The sequence below is a fragment of the Cydia amplana genome, chromosome Z (genome assembly GCF_948474715.1).
Source record: "Cydia amplana chromosome Z, ilCydAmpl1.1, whole genome shotgun sequence".
Classification (NCBI taxonomy): Eukaryota; Metazoa; Arthropoda; class Insecta; order Lepidoptera; family Tortricidae; genus Cydia; species Cydia amplana.
Window position 1 is genome coordinate 37,006,550 of NC_086096.1, and position 26,804 is coordinate 37,033,353.

Genomic DNA, 26,804 nt, shown 5'->3' on the forward strand with positions numbered 1-26,804 from the left:
GTTCGTGACGAAGACATTTCTTGTGCATACATTTTAGTATAATATTCGAGCGCGCGGCGACGCGACGTGCGTGCTTGAGCGCGCGTGACAACCAACTGGCTTGCTTTTCTACCGTGAACGGGAACGGATTCGGAGGTATAAAACCGAGCTTGCGCGGAGAGTTCCATAGGCCTGGTAAAAGACAGTTGCCCGCAATTTGCGAACTCAGTTGGCGGTAGGCCCTCAGTTAACCTTTGTTTGTATTTGCAGATATCAGACGACGACGCTTGCGTGGTGGAAAACGTCCACTACCTCATGTCTTTCATCCTGTTCTCATTACTCGCCGGCGTGGCCGCTATGGGGTACCTCGGCTTTAATATAGATAGTTTTGGCGTTCTGGATAGTGTCCTAACCTAACGAAGTGTCTTAACGTTGGAGTTTAGTGATGTTTTATGAATTTTTTGTTGTATAATAAAATTTGAAAATGATGGCATTTCTTTATTCTGAATTCCATTTCGCATAACGTATTCGGCGGAGGTATTTTAACCTTTTGAACGCCGAGAACACCTAGTGTTTATGGCGTACGCTACACACGTTTTTTAGATACAGATCTTTGTTTTAATAGCACCACGTTTATAGAATGAGATCTTTGTTTAATACCCATTTAATACCTAAATACCAGACGGTCTAGCAAAAGTTGCGTTCTCGCGCGCGACTCCATGCATCTGGCGCGACTTCAAGTATGGACTCGCGCGCGAGAACGCAACTCATGCTAGACCGCCAGTTGCTACATATTGTTACATTTGGTTGCATACATGGACCCTGAAAAGCTACACCCTTTTACGTATGACGTACCTATAAAGCGTTCAAAGGGTTAGTCAAAAGAGGAAATAAAACAATGATGTCATCTCCAACCGTATTTATTTGGAGTCCCGCCTTACATAACTACAGAACAGTGAGATATGTTTTGTATAATGTATTTACAAACGTTAACATAAATAATATCAAAATACAATTATATTTAATGTATGTTACGTTCCAACGGCGGTTCGAGAATTCAAAATCACGCTCAATGGTGACCGAAAAATGGGGTTAAAAACTGTAATGCCTTAATTACAGATGTATAGCCTGACCAGTAATATAAGATAATTGTCAAGAGGGCGCTGTTATTCTCATGTATAGGGTGACAATTCAGTGTAGTATGAAAAAATTAGTTCCAGTGAAATTCCGCAATATGGCGCACCCTCAATAGATCCTGGTTCACCTATAGTGCATGATTGTTTTCCATCGTATTTTCTTGGATACGTTCGTATTTGTCATGCTACTTCAGTCAACCTCAGTACTTTTTGTACAGAGATTGACTGAAATAGCCAGACACGTTCGCATACGTTTCCAATACGATGGAAAATGATTATATACCACAACTGCACCACAGTTCTTTAATGACGCTTGCTTCACCTACAGTCAAGGTCAAAGCTATGTTTAAATTTTTGTCTTATTACAAAGGAGTAAGGTGCAAAAGTGTAAACATGTATTCGACGTCGACTGTACATTTCAAACTTGAACCCCCCTCCACACTCGCGTTCGGGGCTTCGCGCCGCGTTTCACGCACATAGTCTGGAGGGGGCTTGAAGGAATACTGCGGAGAATGTATAATGCTTGCTTCCTCTATATCCCATGTTGTCAAAGAGTTCAGTAACGTTTACCAAAATTTTGAAACATTTTAACGGTAATCAATGAGTTTGAACCTGCGAACTGTCTATACCATAGATAGACCGTCTATGGTATAAAATATAGACCATCGGAGAACCGTCCAATAAATGAACACAAATAAGTTTCCACAACTCTTCACTTTAGGCCCGCGGTGCATTGTGCCTATTTCATAAATATGTCAACCGACAGCATAATTATATTTTTGTGAATTTCGTGCCACATTTCGCCGGTCAGTAAAATAACACACACAATGGTAGTCTATGATTTTCACATTAGAAAAATGCATACAAAACAAGACTTTGGCACATTACTGTGAATAAAACACTTTAGGGCTCTCATAACGCTCCCTTTATGGTCTACGCACAAGTTTTAAGGAATTGTAGGTTTACGCTTGCCCCCAAACACCCCGCTCCCAAATGTTTCGAAACACGAAACCGCCGACAAAAAGCCGCTCTCATACAATGGAGTTTACGCTCTCATTTTAAAACGATATGCTTTTAGAAGGTCCATTTAAAATGACAGAATAACGTATGGCGGCGGCGAGGTTCGTCTGACTAAACACACATGATTTTTAACTCTGTTTCAAAATAATAGGGTTCAATTTTGCATAATTACTTATGTCCCATATGCCTCAGAAATAGTTAAACGCTCGTGCGTAGACATGCCATTCCAACTTAGGCCATATGCAAGTCCATCTAAGGGTGGTATACCACCTGTCCAATTTCTGGGTCCAATGTGTATTTGCGTGTCACATTTTGCTTAATAAGAGAGTGAGACGCAATGCACATTGGACAAAGATATTGGACAGATGGAATACCACGGTAATACACTACGGCTTGCAGTTAACGCCCACAATTACAAATGTAGCTTTTAGAACGTGACAAGTTAGAGAAGGACGGCATGCGTCTAGCTTCTGTGTATACATATAAATATACTAGATAAGAACTAAATACAAATAAGAGAAAATTTAGTTTATAGTTTTTAGGGTTCCGTAGCCAAATGGCAAAAAACGGAACCCTTATAGATTCGTCATGTCTGTCTGTCTGTCCGTCTGTCCGTCTGTCCGTCTGTCCGTCCGTATGTCACAGCCACTTTTCTCCGAAACTATAAGAACTATACTGTTGAAACTTGGTAAGTAGATGTATTCTGTGAACCGCATTAAGATTTTCACACAAAAATAGAAAAAAAACAATAAATTTTTGGGGTTCCCCATACTTCGAACTGAAACTCAAAAATTTTTTTTTCATCAAACCCATACGTGTGGGGTATCTATGGATAGGTCTTCAAAAATGATATTGAGGTTTCTAATATCATTTTTTTCTAAACTGAATAGTTTGCGCGAGAGACACTTCCAAAGTGGTAAAATGTGTGTCCCCCCCCCTGTAACTTCTAAAATAAGAGAATGATAAAACTAAAAAAAATATATGATGTACATTACCATGTAAACTTCCACCGAAAATTGGTTTGAACGAGATCTAGTAAGTAGTTTTTTTTTATACGTCATAAATCGCCTAAATACGGAACCCTTCATGGGCGAGTCCGACTCGCACTTGGCCGCTTTTTTTTTCTATTACAAAGTAGGTACAGCGATCAAACATATCGGAGCGAACGAGGTATTCATATATATCTGAACACTCCTGTTGTCAAGGCGAGAGTGCTTGTTCAGATATTTTTGAGCACCTTGTCCCGTCCTAGTATAATCGATGTCAAATATGTTACGTGTTTATAATATTTATAAACAAAACTATGATTTCGTTCCTTATGACGAAATAATTTGAATCTGAAGCACAATCCTTGCCTACACACACACTGTCCAACTGAATACAAAAAATATATATCTATACCCACAACAATGTATTTATATTTCATATTTTTTACATAACAACTTAGGTTCAGTCACAAAACTTAGTGAGACATGTTTGGACACTTCTGGGTGCGTAGCCAAGGTGCAATCGTTAACGCTCCGTAGCGAACGAAACGCAACGATTGGCACGTTGGCTACGCACCCTGATCGGCTCTAGCCAGTGTTGCCAAACCAAAGGCGGTAGGTGGTCAATAAAATGTGTATAAGTCATGAATCTAGTATAACTGGATTGGGCATGAGTGGTGGGGATAACTGACAGAACGGGATAGTCTTATGTATCTTTCACTAGGAGTAGCAGCGAAAGCGCTATTATTGTTTGTCCTTGTCACAGTCTCACATCTTGTTTTATTCCCCACCGTAAATTGACCACCGTGATTGGTCGACTTTATTTGTTGCCCACCATAACAAATAAATTCGACCAATCATAGCGGCGCAATGCGACGCTATGATTGGTCGAATTTATATGTTTTGTCCCTCACGGAGGCACGCGTAGACCACTTCTATAGGATGCTACCTTCTATGGTATAAGTTTTGTGACCGACCCTGCCTATTGACAGTTAATTGAAATACGTTTAACTATGTATGTATCTTAAGAATTTATAATTTTTAGTTTCACAACTCGAATTCAATTGATGGTCGAACCAAAGAGAATTGATTGTAAATTGTAAAAGAGAGGTAAAGTCTAAGAAAAAAACGTGCCCCTTAGTTTGACATCCTAAACTGGCGCTGTACTGCACCATATGTTTTGCGGTCACTTAATTGTCAAACGTCAACTTTTGACAATCAGAGTTACCGCAAAATGTATGGAGCTGTACAGCGCCATCTCGTTTACCTGTCAAATTCGAAGCATGAAATTGTCTTAGATTTTACGATCTCAATCAATATATCTTTGGTCGAACGAAATGGTCATACAAAATATACTTTGTCAACCAGATCTTGACAGTAGAAAAAGGCGGCAAATTTGAAAAATGTAGGCGCGAAGGGATATCGTCCCATAGAAAATTTGAATTTCGCGCCTTTTTTTACTGTCAAGATTTGGTTGACCAGCTATACATTATATTGATGACAGATTTGACCTATTTTCCGTTGGTGACCATAAGGAAAGGTATTGAAATATATATTTAGTATTAAAATATCAATATTTAACATTTATAGATGTGTTTTTAATGACGCTATTTATTTTATTTATTATATTTTAAATTGGAAGTGGCATGCAACGCTGACTTATAGCAATTGTCTACTTCGTAAAATAATAGAGACTGGATGTGTTTTATAGTTTAAACTAGTTGTATATATGTATATATGACTTGCTAATTAATACATGATGAAAGGCGTAATAAGTTTATGAACCGAGAAGAAAGCCAGTTTTTAAAAACACCACACGAGTGTGTTATATGCCTAATTATATACAGTTACATACACTGTCTCATCTACACACATAAGCTTTCTATTATGTGTTCAGGAACCGCATGTTACGACCGCCGTTAAGATTAAGAATTGTCAGTTAACTGTGTGGACGATGTAACTTGTCGGCTAAGCATACATCTTTCTGAACAAATCGCGCATATTAACATTGCAAATGCCACTACCATATTTTTCAAAAATATACCATTATTTATATCACTATTTTAGCTTATATTTGAGAGTCGTATTTAGGTAAAAATTGAATATATAATATTATAATAATCTATCTAATGAAAGCGAATAGAGATAAATAGAGTCAAATTGTACCTAAAATTTGTGTAAAAAACATACAGTCCGTCTTAGCTAAGTCTGGACCTACTAAACAACAGCCATTTCAAAAAAGAATTGTTGTTATCAAACTTTGTCGTTTGGGTCAAAAACGTTCGGGAAAATCGGCGTCTTTTCTGTGGACAGTAAGTGAACGTTATGGCTACATTTTTCTAAAACCTTTATCTTATAGTCTGTCATAGGGATAAAATAAGAAAATTAGACTTAAAGGAAAATTGAGCCAGTTTATTTTTGATGTCCACTGGAAAGACTAATACTAAAAAATCGTCAACATCATAACAATGACTCTAGTACGTTCACAACGTCGGACATTTTCGAAATAACCTGGACACTTTATTGTCCTTTATACGTCAGCATTAACTATCTAACGCAAACGCCTAACCAATAGGTATATGATAGCGCAAAAATATTACCGCGTTTACATTTTAAAATATAATTTGTTTACCAGCAGCCGTAAACAAAATTTCGTATAAATCATACATCTATGTCGTCCATTTTATATCGAAATTGACCAGTTCTGCAATCCAGTGAAACAGACCTTAAGCGCTTGAATTAGAGTTGCATATCGATTACATATGCATAGGTATATAGTAAATTTTACTTAGCATCACTTTATGCGGCAGTATGTGTCTACAATTAGCAAGAGAGTCCGAAGCATTACTTATATACAGTAATGTACTGTGGCACCTTATTCTATTCTTTAAATCAGTGCCAAAACACAGAGACAAACCAATTTAAGACTGGCAATCTTCAGACAAAGTCACGTTTCTGATCATTATGGTTTTACGCTCAGTGTGGCTACTTGGCTACCACCAGTTTGGCACTGACATAAACGCCATCGAGAACGTAATTTACTTTCTATGCATCTCGTTCGTATTTTCATATTAGTGCGAGCGAGATTTATATAAAGTAAATTACGTTCTCGATAGCGTGTATGTCAGTTTTGACACTGTCAGTGACGAGTGAAGCTACGGGTCCGTATGACTCTTAACACACCACTGCCAACGTATTCGTAGCGCTGCGCTCGTAGCCGATCCCAGCGTTTTCCCACTTAGTAGAGGAAAGCGACTACGAACAGAGAATCCGCCGACACGATGTGTTCAAGCGTTAAGCCAATTTTGTGTCTCGCGACTTTGTATGGAGTTTCGACAGTCTTCATTCACATATGTATCTCGGCTAAAACGTGAGACTGCACTACAGTTCTTAACACATTCAGTGCCGAACACCCGACTATCGGGTATTTTATAATTTCGTTCCCAGGCCGGGCGACCCGATAGTCGGGATCGTGGTACTACAGCTTTATATGAAGATTTTTTGTGGCCTGGCGCTGATGCCTTGTTTGGCTGGGTGGCAATGAATGTATTAAGGGCTATTTATTATCTCCATACCACATATTTCAACTCATATTTTACATGCATTCTTAAACTCGGTTTAAACGCTAACAATAATAAATAGGGGTATGTACAATGTGCGGAAGAGACGTAACTAGTGGGGGAATCTTTATATGTAAGCTAGCAAAAATATTTCTGTCTTATAGTTATTTAATATGTATGTGATTTGCCTAAACTATGGAGGAAGGAAATATATCTTGGAACAGTATAGGGTGACTGCTATAGTAATTGGCCTTTCCTAACGAATCAGAAAGAAACCGTATTGTTAATAGTGGCCAATAACTGTATCAGTCACTCTAAAATTGTCATAAGCACTAACATGTATGTATTACGATTTATATTCCAAGCATAATGTTATATTATATATGTAACAAAATAGACATTTGCCATATATAATAATGTGCAATTATTTAACTCTACTTAGCAATTATACATTTAAAAACAATTGCGGTGTCACTAACATATTAAATACACCTACGGGATGTAATTTTATAATATCTGTCAGTTTATTATGTCAAGTCACGAGTTAGCATTTTGCCATATTATATTCTATCATATATTTCTTTTATACATTATTAATAAAACAGTGACGTCGCAAACAAAAACACAAAAACATATTTCTGTTACATCGTTGGGCATATTCGAAAAGTACCATTTACTTATTTCAAAAAATGTATAATGTATCAATCAGGTAATTTCTGCACTGTATGATAAAAACAACGGGTTGCACTCCGGGAGTGCCGACAAAAGTGAAAACTTAATGACTAGTCCAAAATGTCTGCAGCACTATGTATAATTGACCCATCCTCCTTTCTGTTGAAAAACTTTAGTTCCGAAATTGCTGGTCAGTGAGCTTGTTTAAAATTCGAAATTCAAATTTGGAGCGTTAATTGTTTAAAATTCGAATAGAAATTGTAAAGTTGCAGGCCTCGCATCTAAATATATTTGGTCATGATATTTTGAGTTTTATTCACCAGTACTAGAGTTCACTTTTATTAGCGATTTCATCACGATGTAGCTTTATTGAATTATATTTGAGTGATATAAAGCTCGTATTTCAGCCCATAAAAGATTAGAACCTTTTTCATGTAATGTCATTGAGTTTTTTCTTTATTTATTTAAATGCCATCTAAATGAGTGGCCATCTAAACCTTACGGTCACGTGATCGCCTTACGCTGTCTCGAGTTTATCATTTTTTCCCCGCCTCAAAAAAGTGCCCAGCGCCGCTAAAGAAGTTTTCAGTTCAAAAAATGTTTTTATGATTTAGGAGGCAAAGGAGCAGGAAAATCGCCTAATTGTAAGCAACTACCGTCAGACCGTAGCCCATGGACACTATAGGGATTACAAGGACGTTGTCGGCGTTTAAGATGGAAGTACGCTCTTTTCTTGAAGGTGTCTTGGTGTCCTAATTACTTTACGTACATTTTGTATGTAATGTATGCAAAAATCGGACTAAAAATGTATGAACTGGGGACATTACTTTTCTTTTACTAGCTTTTACTTTTACCAATATTAGAAAAAAGTAATTGGTACATTTTTCATGAAATATAATAAAGAAATAAAAAATATTTAGGTTAATATTGAATTATTGCGATTTACCTACAATGCATAATGGTTCAGTTTGTTAATAAAAAGGCTTACTCTTGCACAAAAATTAATATTGAATGTATTTTTTGCCCGCCATATGTTTTGCGGTCACTGAATTGTCAAGCGTCAACTTGACAATCAGAGTTATGCTGTACAGCGCCATCTCGTTTACCTGTCGAAATGGAAGCATGAAATTGTCTTAGATATTACGCATCTTACTCAACTCTATCAATGCATCTTTGATTTAGACGCAAATGAGGATGCAGCTTTTTATGACGGGTGCTTTTAAACTTACTTCATAATTTATATTATAACAATTTAATATCTACGTATGCAGTAAACGGAAACTCTTAGTAAATTTTTTCGTCCCGACAAGAAAACGTGTTAATCGTTAAAAAGTATAACACGTGTAAATAATGTTAACACAGTGCGTTCAGGGAAAATCTAATTTTAGTTTTTTGCTTATTAGTAGCTATTCTTATCTTTTCACAGCAGCTAAGTTTCTTGTTCTTATGTATAAACATTTCGCACATAAACACACACTCAATGTAATCTAAACACTCCTTAATGAGGTAATATCGTTGATTATGTTACTAAACATAAATGTAATGTCACATAACCACATTTAATAATAAAAATGTAAGTAGTGTAAATTATTTTTAAACTTCTTTAATAATTTACACAATGAATACAGGTTTAGCAAACTGTTATTGATTGTAATAGAGAAGCAACGTTTAAGAAAAAACATGCCACCTACTTGACTGCCGAAAGATGACACTGTCTGTCTGTACACTGACTGTCGCATATTTTCATATGTGTGCTCACGCACCCACCGCGCTAACTTACGAATGCAAACGTAAATTTTTGATAACTTGAGTTATAGTACGGCACTTCTGAGGTGAACTTTTCGCTTCAAACCGTAATCTTTCAAACAAAGGCCATTGTCTCTATTATCGCAAAAGCACTTGCTCCCGACTTGGCACGTGCCAGTACAACATTCATATTGAAAAACAACCGGTATCGTCATAGTATTAAGGTTCAAATTTAATGCCACTGATATTCTAGATATTACGTTTTGGTAGTGTAGGACGATAAACCGCCCCGAAGCGATACGGCGCTCATATTATTTTGATACTTAGTGTGGTGTTAAAAATGAAACGCGGTTATTTATTATATTGTTTTATTTAAATTATTAGCTTGCGGTGGTAAATGTAATAATTTACAAAGGTACAGCTGCAAGCATTGTTATTTTTTCTTATCTTTAAAATAACGATACTGTGAAATTAGCACCTCTGATGTGATGCCGACGCATAGTAACAATAAAAACACTGATAAGGCAAACGTGGAGCTTTGAAGCGTACAGCTTTTCTAACAAAATGTCACGTGTCAACGGTCAGAAGAAAGGTCGGTTATAATATAAGAAAGAAATTGATTATATCTGATTTTTTATGACACGATTTTATCTAGTAGTACGTATAACTGTTTATATACCTACACGGAAAAATTTTGATTATACCTATGTTAAACTTATTAATCTTAAATTTACATAGTTACCTTAGATTTTGTTATATAACAAATATACAACGCTTTATCATAAATAACCGTGTTTCATTTTTAACACCACACTAAGTATCAAAATAATATGAGTACCGTATCGCTTCGGGGCGGTCTATCGTCCTACACTACCAAAACGTAATATATAGAATATCAGTGACATTAAATTTGAACCTTAATACTATGACGATACCGGTTGTTTTTCAATATGAATGTTGTACTGGCACGTGCCAAGTCGGGAGCAAGCGCTTTTGCGATAATAGAGACAATGGCCTTTGTTTGAAAGATTACGGTTTGAAGCGAAAAGTTCACCTCAGAAGAGCCGTACTATACCGTATAATGTACTGAGCCGTACAGCGCCATCTATGTCAAGTTGGAAGCACGATCTTGTCTTAGATTTTACGCATCTTACTCTATCAATGTATCTTTGGTAGGATGAACCTGAAATTGGCTTTAGAGAATCTAAAAATTACACAAGGTAAGCCTTTTTACACAAACGAAACGCCACGCAAAGCTATACCCTATCTAGTCTAAGAATATATTTGTACTAAGTTAAACATTTAGAACTTGGTATTGCTTAAAGTGCATTCATTTTATTATTTATTATTTCTTACTGAGTTACTGTCATTGGAATATATTTCAAGTGAAGAGTGCGTTCAGAAAATTCAGGTCAATAAGGGCAAAGAGAATTGATTGTAATAAAGAATCTAAGAAAAAACGTGCCGCTTAGTTTGACATCCAAAACAGATGGCGTTGTACTGCGCCATATGTTATGCGCTCACTGAATTGTCAAATGTCAACTTACCGTTACCGTAACAGTCAAGAGTTACCGCAAAATGTATGGAGCTGTACAGCGCCATCTCGTTTACCTGTCGAATTCGAAGCACGAAATTGTCTTAGATTTTACGCATCTTACTCTATCAATGTATCTTTGGCAGGATGAACCTGCAATTTCTCGAATACCGTAGACCCTTGAAATTATAACGATTTCTAAAAACGCCAGTTCATTTTGGGACATAAAAATTATGTTTATTTATCGCATAATAAGCATTTGTGACGTTTTCAACCAAAACAGGGTACCACATAAGGTTGTTTTCAACATGAAGCCATATTAAAATAGCGCCTAATTGACAATCGACAATAAGTAAGTACCCTTTTGGTTGAAAATGGCACATTTAGAGAGAGAAAGGGCTAAGAGAGTTTGAGCACAGTGTTGTCATGTATAATGGAATAAAATTTCAAGTCTAAAGCTTTGGTTTCCTCCGAAAGCGGTGCAGTCATATAGCGGCCGTCTCCATACAAATACTACGACATCCATATTTAGCCGTATTATTTAGTATGGAGACGGCCGCTATATGACGGCACCGCTATCCTAGGAAAACCGATCTTAACTATTTTTGTCTTCCTTACATTCTAAGTGGGGCAGGCGGGGAAGCGTAGTTAATGACACTGCCACACTATGTTCTATCAAAGTCAGTGCATATTACTTTAGACAGGTTCAATTCAAATTAACTTTTGCTATCTACATTTAGAATACGTAGTATAACAAACACACCGGCTGCATGTGCGTAGACGTGCACGCACACGTTACGCAGGCGGTGTGCCGTCTCTCATAACAATTTGTACATTAAGTCACGCATCCGGTGTGCACAGCACAGGCTTTTACTATAATGAGCGTTTGCTAAACCAAGGACTTAATGTTACTAATAATGTATTGACCTATTCCCCGCTCACCCCACAGCAGTTGGCATGGCAAGGGAAATTATAAGAAACAAATAATTATTTTGTGAAATAATTTTAATTTGTGTTATATTGTGGTTTCAGTTTGGAAGGGGAATTTGTATTTTTTTTTAATTAAAATTAGCGCACGTCATGGCCACATTTTACTTGAAAATTATTATAAATGCTGTCATTTTGTACATTAAATCAATACCTTTAATTAAATTTAACTTAATAGTGTTTAAAATTGAAAATAAAAAACTAATTAAAATAGGTTTTTGTCAAAACTGTCATATTCACCACGAGCTATTATCCCGTTTTGTATAAACAGTCACATACAGACGATTCTAAAGAGCGCCAAACTCATAAAGTAATTAGTTTCAGGCCGTTGAAAGATCTTTAGGAAGTTGAATCTATCTATAGGCATAGAGAAATATAGTAAGACAAGAGTGCTCACTCCATACATCAGTTCAGACTATTAATTTCAGTGTCTACATCTAGCATCGAGTAGCGGAACTATCAGTACTGCTACTTGACAATAGTCTTTTTGGTACTAAAACTGATGTATGGAGTGAGCACTCTATGTATTTTTTTCTCTATGCTATAGGTAGGTACTAGTAATTAATTTATTTTTTACAGTATCTCGTCATTTAGAATTCGCAATTCCGAGCGTTCTATATTTTTTTATCACTTTAAAATACATATAAAGCCCGTGTAGAGACTTGAACAAAACAAAGTGAAAAGTTGTCATTGTTGTCAAATTTTCATAGAAAATTGATATTGATACACTTTGTCATTTCAAATGTCATGCAGAGTTAGCTTGGTCGGAGTCTACCTAACTCAATTCTATTAGAAAAAGATTAATTCATCTTTTCCACAATTGTTACCAACTATAAGGGTAAACCGTATATTTCCATGCCAACCGCTCATACCTACAGGACCACGCGTCTTAATCACTAATATTTAAAGCATGTACGCACCATTGAAACACATCCCTAAGTGCAAAAACAACATAAAAACATCAGAGACCAACTACACACTAAATTAAATAGTTCAATAAAACTATTCTATGTATACACACTTATCTACACTTCGTACACATTAAAAATATAACTTTACACTAACAAGCATTGTATATTTTAAGATTTTCGAGATTGCATTATGTTTACGTTATCTAAACGTATTTAGAATTTGATTTCATCAGTATTTTAGGCCTGATAATATTATCAGAGACTGACACATGGTAAAGATTGTTTATCTTTATATGAGTTACGTTCAGCAAAAAAAGTCTAGTAAAGACTGTACTAATATACCCTCGTAAGGTCCACGGTCTTACCTGTAGTACGAATCTCTTCAATGCAATTTAAACCTTTTTCAAATGGAGCAGAGTTGCATTTCTTTTGATTCGTTATTCAGAACAAAAGATATACAATAATTCCTTCGCTATTGAATTTTCAACCGGCATTTTTTTATACGGTAGGCCTTAGGAGGATACTCGTATTTCACGAATATAAAAGAAGCGAAATGATTAACGTAACTTTATATGCAGATAAACAGTCTTTGGTAATCATGACAATACTCCTTTCAAACCTGCGTAAAGGAATACAGTCAAAAATTACTTTTTCGCACCTACTATTTTTCATATTCACACTATACGTGTAATTTACACTTAACGTATACGTTATACTTAACATTTATTTCATTCATGTGCTGTTGCTCCGAAATACATAAATATATAATACGTAAGGTACCATTTTAAGACTCGACCACTGGAGTCAAGCAAGGAAAATGTCCTTGTACAAGACATTTCTAGGTCATAGTCTAGTATTTATTATTTGTGTGGGATCGGACAGTTCTTTTGCCCAACTTTTACTACAAGAAGCCTTAGATTTACAGTATAACAGATGCGGTTGGAATGAAGTTATTGATAGCTACGGACTAGTAGAAGGCTGCATCAAACTAGTTTGTATTAGGCCCAAGATACACTTGTATTGTAATTTTAATTACGTAAGTAGGGACACAGCTATATCTCAGAATGAGAGATGAATACCGTTATCTCATTCTAACAAATAGCTTTGTCCCCACTTACGTAAGTAAAACTTACAAGTGTATCTCAGGCCTTATGTTATGGAAGTAAGTGTTATATATAAACTATTTTTAATCCAAAAACTCAGCGACTTCCTACAAGAAAATCAGCGCGCAACTTTTTAGCCCACCGCCTGAGTTAGTGGTAAAGAAAGGACGATTAACACGAGGAATTTTGTACATTGACTATGTCTGTCGCTAGCGCGTCATTAAATAGTCATTATATTACCGTCCTGTCCATGATGAGAGCGTTCAATGACACTTTGGCGATCGGGATGATAATATAATTATGCGCGTGCGATAGATTGGAACAGGGCCCGTTTCTCAAAAGCTTGTAACTTGTAATACAAGCGGATGTCACTTTTTGTCAGCTGTTGTTAGAAAAGGACTTCCACTTGTATTACAACTTACAAGCTTTGGAGAAACGGGCCCCAGGAACAATGTACAAAATTCGTTGTTAAGCTCCATTAATGGTCAGTCTATAAAAAGAATTAGCGTATCGCCGGTCAGTTTCCTAATTCGTCAATTTTGCTGATTCAACAGTTTAATGATTAGACTGTTTCTTAATTCGCCAATTTCTTGAGTCGCAAACTTCCTTATTCCTCAATTATCTTAAGTTGTCAGTTTTGCTATTTCGTCATGTTTATGATTTGCTACTTTTTTGGGGTTCCGTAGTAAACTAGGAACCCAGCTGTTTTTAAGGCGATCTTAAGGCGATACAAGACATATTTTTGTACTCGGCTAAAAGTCACGAAATGTAAGTTTAATATTTTTAAATCACATTGCCGTATTCTTTTAAAAAAAACATAGTCATGTCTTATTGACTGTACCTACAGGAGAATAGCAGATGACATAACTTTGTATGGTGTCGGATAATAGTTTTAAAATAACATTTAATAAGGTGACTAGAAACATCAATGAAGCATCAATAGGTTCATCTTTTGATTCTGCATCAAGCCTTGGTCTCTTGCTACTTGCCACACGACCCTGAAATCACCTTGTATATTTGATACACCGAAACCTGACCGAAACACGACTATAAGACCCTGGCAACTAGTGAAACTGGCGAATATAGAAACCGATTATCTAGGGGAAATTACCATTTGACCAAACTGACGAATAATTAAATTAGCACATAAGGAAACTAGCAAATTTACGAAACTGAAGCCTAGCAAAACTGGCGAAAGAGTAAACTGAAGGTTTAGGAAAATGACCCACTAGCGAAATTGTCAACCTAGTGAAAATGAACAGAAGGTAAACTGTTGAATCAGCAAAATTGAGGAATTAGGAAACTGACCGGCGATACGCTAATTCTATAAAAAGGATGGACTGACCGTCAATTGAGATTATTTACCATTTTAGATGTTACCGAAAAGGTTGACCACCATTACAAGTCTCTTACATAAGTTCGACAGAAGTTTTCTTATTACTGAAAAGAGCAACGGGCCACCCGCAATACACTCTCATAAGTTTACAGGTCACCTCACTGTAAATAGCAATATCTGTCACACGCAAGTACCAGGCTCTTATAACAGTAATTATGTAAGTAATCTAGACCAAAGATTATCTTTGCCTAGATGCAGGAAAGCGCAACGGCCGTCCAACTCAATTACGAATAGGTACCACTCGCCTAAATTTACCAAGGTCACCGTATCACTGTAAAATAGCAATAATATATCGCACGCAAGTACCAGGCTCGCATAACTTCGAAGGTAGTCATCAAAGTAATCCTTACGCAAGTTTTCTCATTACAGACCACTTTAGGTCACCGTATCACTGTAAAATAGCAATAATATATCGCACGCAAGTACCAGGCTCGCATAACTTCGAAGGTAGTCATCAAAGTAATCCTTACGCAAGTTTTCTCATTACAGACCACTTTAGGTCACCGTATCACTGTAAAATAGCAATAATATATCGCACGCAAGTACCAGGCTCGCATAACTTCGAAGGTAGTCATCAAAGTAATCCTTACGCAAGTTTTCTCATTACAGACCACTTTAGGTCACCGTATCACTGTAAAATAGCAATAATATATCGCACGCAAGTACCAGGCTCGCATAACTTCGAAGGTAGTCATCAAAGTAATCTAGACGCAAGTTTTCTCATTACAGACCACTTTAGGTCACCGTATCACTGTAAAATAGCAATAATATATCGCACGCAAGTACCAGGCTCGCATAACTTCGAAGGTAGTCATCAAAGTAATCTAGACGCAAGTTTTCTCATTACAGACCACTTTAGGTCACCGTATCACTGTAAAATAGCAATACTGTATCGCACTCAAGTACCAGGCTCGCATAACATCGTGTAAGTGGACTGACTACACTAGGTCGGCGGCGTCGTCGTCGGATGCTCGCGCGGGCGCGGCGCGCTCGGCGAGGCACTGCTGACATCAGTCGAGCGCGCCGATACACTCTGGCTCCTCGCGGACACACTCTTTAGGGAAGTAGCCGGAGCGGTTGTCGCCCTGGAAAGTGGTATTGGTTTAAAAAGAAATTAGACAATCGTATATTTATCGACCTAATCCCACAGTAAGCTCAATAAAGCTTTGGATTCCTCCGAAAACGGTGCCGTCATATTACGGCCGCTATATAGCGTTGACTGACGTCACTAGAACGTTGTCTATGTAAACAAGATGGCGCGGTTTCCTAGACGGCGTTACGTTACGTTGATTGCCAACGTAACGTAAGATGACGGCCGTCATGACGGTGTCGATAGTTTCGTGAACGTTTTATTACATAGCGGTGACGCCATTTTGGAATAAATGACACGAGATTTGAATAAGTGATTCCGTACTACGATTATTTTCCTCTTCTGATGATATTTCATCCTCCAAGTAAATTATAGATGATCAAGCAAATCTTGTCAGTAGGAAAAGGCGCGAAATTCAAATTTTCTATGGGACGTTATCCCATCGCGCCTACATTTTTCAAATTTGCCGCTTTGATCTTGGTGGATGACGGTGTGTTATGACGCCGTGGTACTTTCCACATGTCGCCACCGTAAAGACGGCCGTCTTTTGCTGCCGCTATATGACGGCCGTCATATGACGGCACCGTTTTCGGAGGAATCCAAAGCTTAAGGCTTGTGTTGTGGCTACTAGACGACGATATATTATATATGTAATACATAGTTATACTCCGTTTTATTTTTTCAATATAATATATTGCACCTATGAATGTCAAAGGGGAAATTACCCCCGTTTTTTACAGCGTTCTGTCCCGAGAAGAAACACGGCGGGATTTTATTTCGAAAACAGCATAATCTTATAATTAACATGAATCTATTATTTCGTGTACAGTCGCCATCAGATATATCGGAGCGGTCAAGGCGCTCACAAATATGTGAACACGCCTCTATTGTCAAGGCGTTAGAGTGCGTGTTCAGATTTTGTGAACACCCTATCCGCTCCGACATATCTGATGGCGACTGTACAAGCTGAGAGTGTATTGTATATAGCAATAGCCACAGCAAACAGGAGGCGCCATAAAAAAAGTTAAGAGCTCTATTTAATGTCTACCTGTTATCATCTCTATAAAGCGGTTTAGACTCTCGCGCGAGCCACGACACGAGCCGCGAGCCGAGCCACGAGACGAGAGTGTAAGCGGTGGGCTCGCGGCTCGTCTCGTGGCTCGCAAGCTCGTCGAGCTAATATAATTTAAACACTAACGGTACGGCATAAGGTTTATAACCGAATGACAAGCCGAACGCGAGTGTAAGCGGTGGACTCGCCTCTCGTGGCGCGGCTCGCGGCTCGTCTCGTGGCTCGCGCGAGAGTCTAAATTGGCTTTATGGCGTTGGGCTGCAGATATATGAATTTCACAAGCTTCGCTAAGCTTTGGATTCCTCCGAAAACGGTGCCGTCATATTACGGCCGCTATATAGCGTTGACTGACGTCACTAGAACGTTGTCTATGTAAACAAGATGGCGCGGTTTCCTAGACGGCGTTACGTTACGTTGATTGTCAACGTAACGTAAGATGACGGCCGTCATGACCTTGTCGATAGTTTCGTGAACGTTTTATTAGATAGCGGTGACGCCATTTTGGAATAAATGACACGAGATTTGAATAAATGATTCCGTACTACGATTATTTTCCTCTTCTGATGATATTTCATCCTCAAAGTAAATTATAGATGATCAAGCAAATCTTGTCAGTAGGAAAAGGCGCGAAATTCAAATTTTCTATGGGACGTTATCCCATCGCGCCTACATTTTTCAAATTTGCCGCTTTGACCTTGGTGGATGACGGTGTGTTATGACGCCGTGGTACTTCCCACATGTCGCCACCGTAAAGACGGTCGTCTTTTGCTGCCGCTATATGACGGCCGTCATATGACGGCACCGTTTTCGGAGGAATCCAAAGCTTTAGCAGAATCGTTGCAATATACTTAGGCCGCCTTTACACCTGTAAGTTTTACTTACGTAAGTCGGCCTTAGAATAGTTACCTTACAATACGCAGAGCAACAACATGTTATGCAAATTAAGAATAATCCCCACTAATATTATATATGCCATAATCAGCGGGTACTTTGCAGATTATACAAACAAAAAAGTTACCGATTCATATTCATATATTATTATTAGGTTGTTTTTTCTTAGAAAACATTTTATGCTATTCATGCACTTTGTAAATAATTCATATAATGTTTGTTTATATTTCTCTTGTATTTCTTTTGGAGAAAGAAATTCTTAAACCGCAAAACACAAAAAATCTAAATTTGCTTCAAATTTCGCTTAGCAGATCCTTGCAAAGATACCTTACATTAAGCAGAGCAACAACAACAATGCAAAATAAAAATAACAGCATCATTTTGTCTCGCAAAAGTTCAATAATTCACAGCTGAGTGACGTTGATCAGTCTGCTAAAAGCAGTTCCTGCAACTTGCTGCGACTAAACCTAAAAGTCCTCAAAAAACGTTATTCGCTTTGCATCGCATATAATGATTTAGTATGACTAAATGTTATTCTAGAAAGCCATTCTATGTAATTTTATCCTTCCATTGTTTTGTTATATGTATTTGCTTTTATTTTCTAAGACAATGGGTAGTAAATCGACTTATAAGTTCCCGTAGTTGACTGCCTGAGAAAAAAATATTTTAGTTGGTTTCGTCTAGAAAAGTATAGTAGTTGCTGCTTGTAAGGCCTTCTGAAGTCTCTTAAAGAAAAAGTAGTAAACATATAATATTTAAAACTTTCGCGTTTTGACACACCTGTGTCGAAACGCCGGTAAATAAAGTTAATAAAATAAATTTCTATAAATGTGAGTTAATATAAATAGTAAACATTCTGAAATTTAATTAAGTACTAAAGTTCAGTTCAGTTGGCCCCGAAAGCCAATTGTAAGGACTTCACCGGACTGCAGGCGTGCATCACACCAATGAACACTGCGCTGCCCTTAACAGTTCACGTAAGCTCCTTACAATCTATCAATCGGGACACCAACGCTCTCTTTAGCGCCACTTGCACCATCCCACTAACCCTGGGTTAACGTTAACTCAGTGTCCAAATGTACTGGAACCATTGTAACTCCAGGTTTAACCGGTTAACCCCGGGTTAGATAGTTATACTGGGCATTTTCCGCAAATCGACAACCACAGTGCCTATTTTGCGTGATACTCGTACCAGTTGGGTTTGCAATCCGGATCCGAAATGTATGAAATTATCCGGATCTGGATCCGGATCCGCGGATCTTCCCATACATTTCGGATCCGTCGTGCAAACTCTACGTACGAGGTAGCCCTACTCTACCTCCTCCACGAAGCCTAGCAAGGTCTTCAGGTTGCTCACTGCCTCCTTTAGTGTGTACGGATTCCCTTTCATTAACTCCGGACTATTCACTAACCCCGGGCATAGAGAAAAAAATACATAGATTGCTCACTCCATACATCAGTTTTAGTACTAAAAAGACTATTAGCATCTAGCATCGAGTAGCAGAACTATCAGTACTGCTACTTGACAATAGATGTAGCACCGACCGGAAAGTCTTATGCTGTTGAGATAAGACTTTCCGGTCGGTGCTACATCTATTGTCAAGTAGCAGTACTGATAGTTCCGCTACTCGATGCTAGATGTAGACACTGAAATTAATAGTCTAACTGATGTATGGAGTGAGCACTCTTGTCTTACTATATTTCTCTATTCCCCGGGTTAGTGTGTTAGTGAATGGTGGGTTAGTGATATATGTATCTATTTATGTATTGTCCAAATATTTATAAATAAACATGTTCCGGTTTTATAAATAAATTACAGTGTCAACTGCACGTTCTGTTGTATTCTGCTTCGGTTTTGTTTTTATGTTCTGTGTTGTTTTGTGTTTGTTTTAAGTGTCAATGGGTACACTGAAAATCAGCGTCGTAACACAACTCATGTGCTACGACACATGCTGAGTGTTATCCTTTTCTGTAACCCCTCGCAGCACTGTTACTTACCTACTAATTTACCTAGATTTAAGCCTATTTTAGTGTTGTTGTGTATGTGTGTTTCGAATAAATTATCATTCATTCATTCATTCATTCAAGTGGCCCTTGGTAAATCAGTGGAGATAGTACCTTGTCCAACGTGCGGCCCTTCCACCAGCCGCGGCTGTCGCCCTCCTTGCTCAGCACCAGCACCTTGGCGCCGGGCCGCAGCGCCAGCTGTGAAGACTCTAGCGGGCGGAAGTCGTGCACCACCGTGGCGACTACGCGCCGGAACGGCCAGCGAAGATTCGAGTTCAGACTGGAAAATAATACAAGCTTACACTTGTTAACCTCCTAAAGTCCAAGGTCCTACCTATAGTAACTATTCGGTTCGATGTAATTTAAACCATGTTCAATTGGAACAGAGTCGCTTTTGCTTTGTTTCGTTCTATTTTCAAACAACGCAAACTCTGTTTCCTACAGTTTAGGTTCAAATTTCAGTGGCGATTTTGGATGTTTCGTTTGTATTGCTGGGCTTTAGGAGGATAAAAATGTTCCATAAACTGTGTCAGATTGTGTCACTTGACAAAAATATAAAAAACCGTGTGCGAGTCGGACTCACCGAGGGTTCAGTACTTTTTAGTATTTGTTGTTATAGCGGCAACAGAGATACATCATCTGTGAAAATGTCAACTAGTCTTCAGAAAAGTCTGACAGACAGACGAAAAGACGGACGGACAGAGGAATTTAGAGGGGTCCCGTTTTTACCCTTTGGTTACGGAACCCTAAAAAGCAAGAATGTAATAATGGATACACTCGTATCTATTATTACAGCTAACCTACTCAGCTTAGTTCAAACTCGGGTAAATCCAACAAATAGGGTAGATATTTCCTAAGAGGGTCGAATGGATTTATCCCAGTTTTTTTTTGATGTGGCGCGCGCACAGCTCTTGTGAGCAAGGACCCCGCTAAGGATACGGGCGAGCCTTGCTCATATGCATATCTATCGCCAGTTTTCCCTTAGTCGCCTTATACGACACCCACGGGACGAGATGGGGTGGTGCTATTCTTTTCTGATGCCGGCACCACACGGCACGGTTTATCCCAGTTTGAAGTTAAGCTACAGATACTCACATTGATTACTGGCAGTTACTGAAAGGACAAAACACTTGGCGAATTGGTTCCACTTCTACTTTCTTGTACATAACTTGACTTTCAATAATAGTGAGAGATAAAAGGGGACAGTGCGGCAACCCCTAAGTAAGCCTGGAGTTACCATGGTTACCAGTACAATTTGACACTTGGTTAACGGTTTAACCGCTTAACCCCAGGTTAGTGGGATGGTGCAAGTGGGCCTAAGTGGCACTTACCCGACGAAGTTCTCCGAGAGGCTGGTCTTCTCGTAGTAGGAGATGAGCTCGACCACGCTACGGAAAAAGCGGGACTCGGAGAGAAAATAGTGCGGGACCTGGTCGATGGGCTTGCGGCACACCCGCATGTGTTTCACCGTGTTGTCCGTTCTGATGAATTCAAAAATTATAAAAAATTATAAAAAAATCAAAATATATTTATTTCATGAAATACACAGCCTGTATCGTGGGAATCTTAGAGAAATACCGAATAATGATTTTCCCGCTATAAATATCAAAGCAATTACATTTTAGGTAAATAAGATTTTTTTTATCTATTATCCTAATTAAGTCATCATCTTCTTTGCGTTGTCCCGGCATTTTGCCACGGTTCATGGGAGCCTGGGGTCCGCTTGGCAACTAATACCAAGAATTGTATTATCCTAATTAAGTATAAAAATTAAACATAAATTTAAATAAAAATGAGATCAAAGCCACACGACTCCGCTGGCTTGGTCACCTGGAGAGGATGGGGGAGGGTCGTGCTGTGAGAAGAGCGTATGTGGGGCGCCCGGGTGGAAAACGTCCGTCTGGGCGTCCCAGATACCACTGGAGTGACGAAACCCAAAAAGACCTGTCCGCCCTCGGAATACCCAACTGGCGCGAAGTGGCACAGAATAGGACAGAGTGGCGCTCTCTTGTGTCAGAGGCCAAGATCCTCTTTGGGTCACTGAGCCAGTGATGTATGTATGTATGTAAATAAAAATGCGTGAGTAAAACAGTATCAGTATTCAGTACATTTATGTCAACGTGGGGAATACAGGCATTTGCTGGTCGAGTGATTTTTGCTCATCTCTCTTTTTCTATACCTACTCTATAGGTAGAACGGATTGGGTTCGATGACAGATGTAATCTCAAAATGTATAACCTTAAAACGCAATATCTTGCAGAATTATTATATACAGATGACATTACCGTACCCAAGCCATAACTGAAATACAAATAAATATTATAGGACATTCTTACACAGATTGACTAAGTCCCACAATAAGCTCCAGAAGGCTTGTGTTGTGGGTACTGAGACAACGATATATATATAATATACCAATACATAAAAACATAGAAAACACCCAAGACTCAGGAACAAATATCTGTGCTAATCTCACAAATAAATGCCCTCAACGGGATTCGAACCCAGGACCGCGGCTTAAAAGGCAGGGTCACTACCCACTAGGCCAGACCAGTTGTCAAAACTATACTCAATTAAACAAGAGAGCGAGCTGAGTTCCTGAGGGTAGAACCCTTGGTAAGAAAGTGCCACTCTATGCGCCGCTCTAGTCTAATGGCTGTCTCCCGTCCCTATTTTGCCTGTGACTATACTCACTTGAGTGAGAGAGCTAGCTGAGTGTCGGTATCCGCGTGATGCGTGGGGTGAGGCCGAACCCTCAGCAAGAAAGTGCCGTCGACTCGCCGCTCCAGGCGGTTGGTTGCGGTCTCCCGACCCATCTCTCCGACATACCTGAATACATCAATACACAGATAAATAAATATGTATTTATGGAATTATCTTACGCATATAGAGATTACTACCTCCCCCTACATATTAAGTTAGGCTGGAACATTTAAACTTATTGATTAAAAAAAAAACATAAAGACGAAGAAGTCTAAGAGAAATCTGTGCTTCCAATTTGACAGCTGATGTAAATGGCGCTGTAAACGTTTTTTCTTTAAAATTTACCTCTCTATTACAATTAATAACTCGGATAAAGACAGTTTATGTGAGCGCACACGGAGCGGCGGCTGGCCTGTACAAGCGTACACTCACCACATGTAGTAGTGCAGCGCTTGGTCCGGCTGGTGGTGCGGGGGGAGGGGCGGGGCCGGCGTGAGCCCGCCCCCGCAGCGCCCAGACAGCGCTATGCACTCCTTGTGAGCGCACGCGTTGCACACGGAACATAGGTAACCCTGGAGAGAGAGTAGCAACATTATTCACAATTTATTCATAACTCATAAGCTTTGATATGGAACTCCGGTTCTGGTAGCCGTTTAAGAAGTGTAATGCTCTTACGGTAGATGACACTATTTTATTTATCAAATATTCGCTGTCATCGAGTGGTCTCCGTAGCTGAGTTGGCCGAGCGATGGGCTAGTGATCCAGAGTCGCGAGTTCGAGCGTCGCCTGAGATAGTGAATTATTATTTTATTATTTCTGATTACCTGGAATATCCGCCCCTTGAGGAACTTGGAGCAGTGGTGGCACGTGGCCGGCTTCTCGAAGGTGTGCAGCACGAACTTGTGGTTGGTGCTCCGGCACCCGACCGGCTCGAGGTTGTCGCTGTTGGCAATTTATTATATTCATATTTTTATTCGAGAAAATTCGTTATTGTTTTATCGTAAATAGGGTGTCTGCTCGCGATATCTCGAACTCGAGAATTTTGGCTTCATTCGAGACGAGAAATAAAAGACCGGAACTCGAGTGTTCTCCGTCCGACCGTCGTTTCTTAGCGCGCGGCGACCAGCGCCCTCTTGGACTCGGTATTCGGCCACTAACTATTGGTACTCACATGGCGTCCTTGATGGCCTTCACCCACTTCCGCTTGCAGTCGTCGCTGCGCGCGTAAAGCGTGTACGTGGCGTCCTTAGTGCGTCGCACTAGGTAGAACTGCGACGACCAACGACCGTCGTTTCTTAGTGTGCGGCGACCAGCGCCCTCTTGGACTCGGTATTCGGCCACTAACTATGGGTACTCACATGGCGTCCTTGATGGCCTTCACCCACTTCCGCTTGCAGTCGTCGCTGCGCGCGTAAAGCGTGTACGTGGCGTCCTTAGTGCGTCGCACTAGGTAGAACTGCGACGACCAACGACCGTCGTTTCTTAGTGTGCGGCGACCAGCGCCCTCTTGGACTCGGTATTCGGCCACTAACTATGGGTACTCACATGGCGTCCTTGATGGCCTTCACCCACTTCCGCTTGCAGTCGTCGCTGCGCGCGTAAAGCGTGTACGTGGCGTCCTTAGTGCGTCGCACTAGGTAGAACTGCGACGACCAACGACCGTCGTTTCTTAGTGTGCGGCGACCAGCGCCCTCTTGGACTCGGTATTCGGCCACTAACTATGGGTACTCACATGGCGTCCTTGATGGCCTTCACCCACTTCCGCTTGCAGTCGTCGCTGCGCGCGTAAAGCGTGTACGTGGCGTCCTTAGTGCGTCGCACTAGGTAGAACTGCGACGACCAACGACCGTCGTTTCTTAGTGTGCGGCGAACAGCGCCCTCTTGGACTCGGTATTCGGCCAGTTTGACACCGACGCGGTAGGAATATTGGTTCTCCTGTGGACATCGCAATTTTTTTTTCTCTCTTTTAATCTGCAATCGGCTTTTTTAGCCATAATCAGATGTGATGTCTTTTTTTTAGGGTTTTGAGAGGTATTCCATTAAATACTCTCTCTTGACTTTGATAGAATTTATCTTCTAGTGCAGCGGTCGGCAACCGGCGGCCCGCGGGTCGCATGCGGCCCGCGAACCTCTCACTTGCGGCCCGCGAGCCTCCCTGGCTATTTTGTATGTAATATTAACAAACGACAATGTCTGATAAAGTCATAAATATTAACAAAGTGCGGCCCGCGTCAACTTCGTTAGCTACTATGTGGCCCTTGGCTGCTAAAAGGTTGCCGACCGCTGTTCTAGTGCCACATCGCAAATTTTACTCTTTAATTCATTTAACATAAGCGGCAAAACCCACAAAGCAGGTTTCGTCAGTATAATCATGCAACAAAACATCCACTTATAATATGTATATACAAAATATGCAAACTTGCCAGTTAAGAGTGTTGCAATTACACACGGCAACACTTAACTGTCCATCGGTGGACCTTATGCCTTTTGTAATAAGGTTTACGAACTGTCAGTTATCAGTGTGAATGATGGTACCTACAAAATATACATCCACACACAGGTTTCTCTGCAACTAATTGCATACGGGACAAGATTCAATTTGGCCATAAGATAGTGTGCGTACGTTTATTAAAGAGAAATATGTATGAAATACGAGGCTGCCCTTACTTAAAAATAATAAGTCGTAAATATGTTAGATTCCGTCAACTCTCAATAGTGCTTACACCCTGACGGGTGCTGCCTGCGTGCGTCCCATAACACGGGAAATGGCAGCATTAGTTCCGTTTACCCTTTACATTTCATTACAGTGTCAAAAGGGCTTAATTATTTATTTATGAGCAAGGTTTGGAAAAACGCCCGCATTTTGAAAACAAATCATAATTTACGAGTCGAAAATGTTAGTTTACGGTCTACGGATGTCATTAGGGCGTATTTAATCGTTTACAATTTACATTGTCATAATGACGGGCGTTTTTCCGAGCCTTGTTTATGAGTAAATAGTATGTAAGGTTCGTGGTTGTAGGACATCACCGTAAACCGTACTTTATATCCGGGTATTGTTGCTGTTTCCAAGTGCGCTCGCACACCGCACTTACGCCAAGTAGCATGTTTGGATCTGCCCGCGCTGTGTATAATTGTATAGCGGCACAAAATATAAATGTTTCGTTTTAGCGTTCACTTTGTAAATATTTAGTTTTAAGTTATATAAGTTTCTCATATAAGTGAATTGTTAAAATTCTTTTGAATCTTTGAACCTTCAGTTTTGTTTTTCTGATGATGCACTCACCTTGACCGGCTTGCAGAGCAGCATCAGCTTGTCGAAGACGAACACGTATCGCGAGCGCAGCTTCTGGTCCTCGTGGGCTTTGACCTTGAGCTCGCCGTCTAGCAGCAGGCGTCCGTAGGCTGCGAGCCCCGCGCCGCCCGCGCCCAGCGCGCCGCCCTCCCAGTCTAGTATGCTCTCCTGGTGACAAGGCAGTATTTATTGAATTGAATTATCATTTATTCACAAGAACATATGGTACATGGGATGTTACAATAAAGATACTGAACCTTAATACATTCGGCCGTTAGGCATGTGAAAATTAGAGTTGTTTTAACCTAGTTAACTACTTATTCTGGTGCATGCATATTATTACTTATTTAAATATGTAATAAAAATTATTATAATGTTATGTTATTACGCTTAAAAAGATTGTTTAAGCTTGTAGAATAGGGGATATTACTGCAATGTTCTGCCGCCAGAGTGCAGCACTAGCACCCATAGAGTAACTTATACATACTGTGCCTTAAACTGTTTTTGACAAGTCAATAAAATATGACATAGATACATCAAGGCGGTTTGTTTACAAGGGGCCCACCGGGAAACGCGATATCGTAACTCATCTATCTGCCTCTTTAACGCTCGAATATGCAAGACTGATAGAGAGGTTAGATAACAAAATTTCGACTCTCTCGTTTGCGGTAGACCCTTAGATTGTGACTTATTGTGGGAGTGGAGACTTTCGTGTA

The 26,804-nt window shown here is 39.5% G+C and overlaps 1 protein-coding gene and 1 long non-coding RNA gene across 2 annotated transcripts in view; both read right to left on the reverse strand.

The window, feature by feature from the left end:
* Positions 1 to 4,305: 4,305 nt before the first annotated feature.
* Positions 4,306 to 10,778, reverse strand: LOC134661058 (uncharacterized). The gene is made up of 2 exons (XR_010097923.1): positions 10,711 to 10,778; positions 4,306 to 4,388 (listed from the first exon to the last, which is right to left on the reverse strand). It is a non-coding gene; the product is annotated as an uncharacterized LOC134661058 (long non-coding RNA).
* A 5,195-nt stretch (positions 10,779 to 15,973) lies between these two features.
* The window catches only part of LOC134661250 (protein vav), a 62,445-nt gene continuing 51,614 nt past the window's right edge, over positions 15,974 to 26,804 (reverse strand). Inside the window, exons 9-16 of the mRNA XM_063517236.1 lie at positions 26,080 to 26,256; positions 24,526 to 24,728; positions 23,618 to 23,735; positions 23,226 to 23,365; positions 22,785 to 22,919; positions 21,422 to 21,571; positions 20,202 to 20,370; positions 15,974 to 16,115 (exon numbers count right to left, since the gene is read on the reverse strand). Coding sequence (XP_063373306.1) covers positions 16,041 to 16,115; positions 20,202 to 20,370; positions 21,422 to 21,571; positions 22,785 to 22,919; positions 23,226 to 23,365; positions 23,618 to 23,735; positions 24,526 to 24,728; positions 26,080 to 26,256 — 1,167 coding nt within the window. The 3' untranslated portion in view covers positions 15,974 to 16,040. The remainder of the gene's footprint in view (positions 16,116 to 20,201; positions 20,371 to 21,421; positions 21,572 to 22,784; positions 22,920 to 23,225; positions 23,366 to 23,617; positions 23,736 to 24,525; positions 24,729 to 26,079; positions 26,257 to 26,804) is intronic.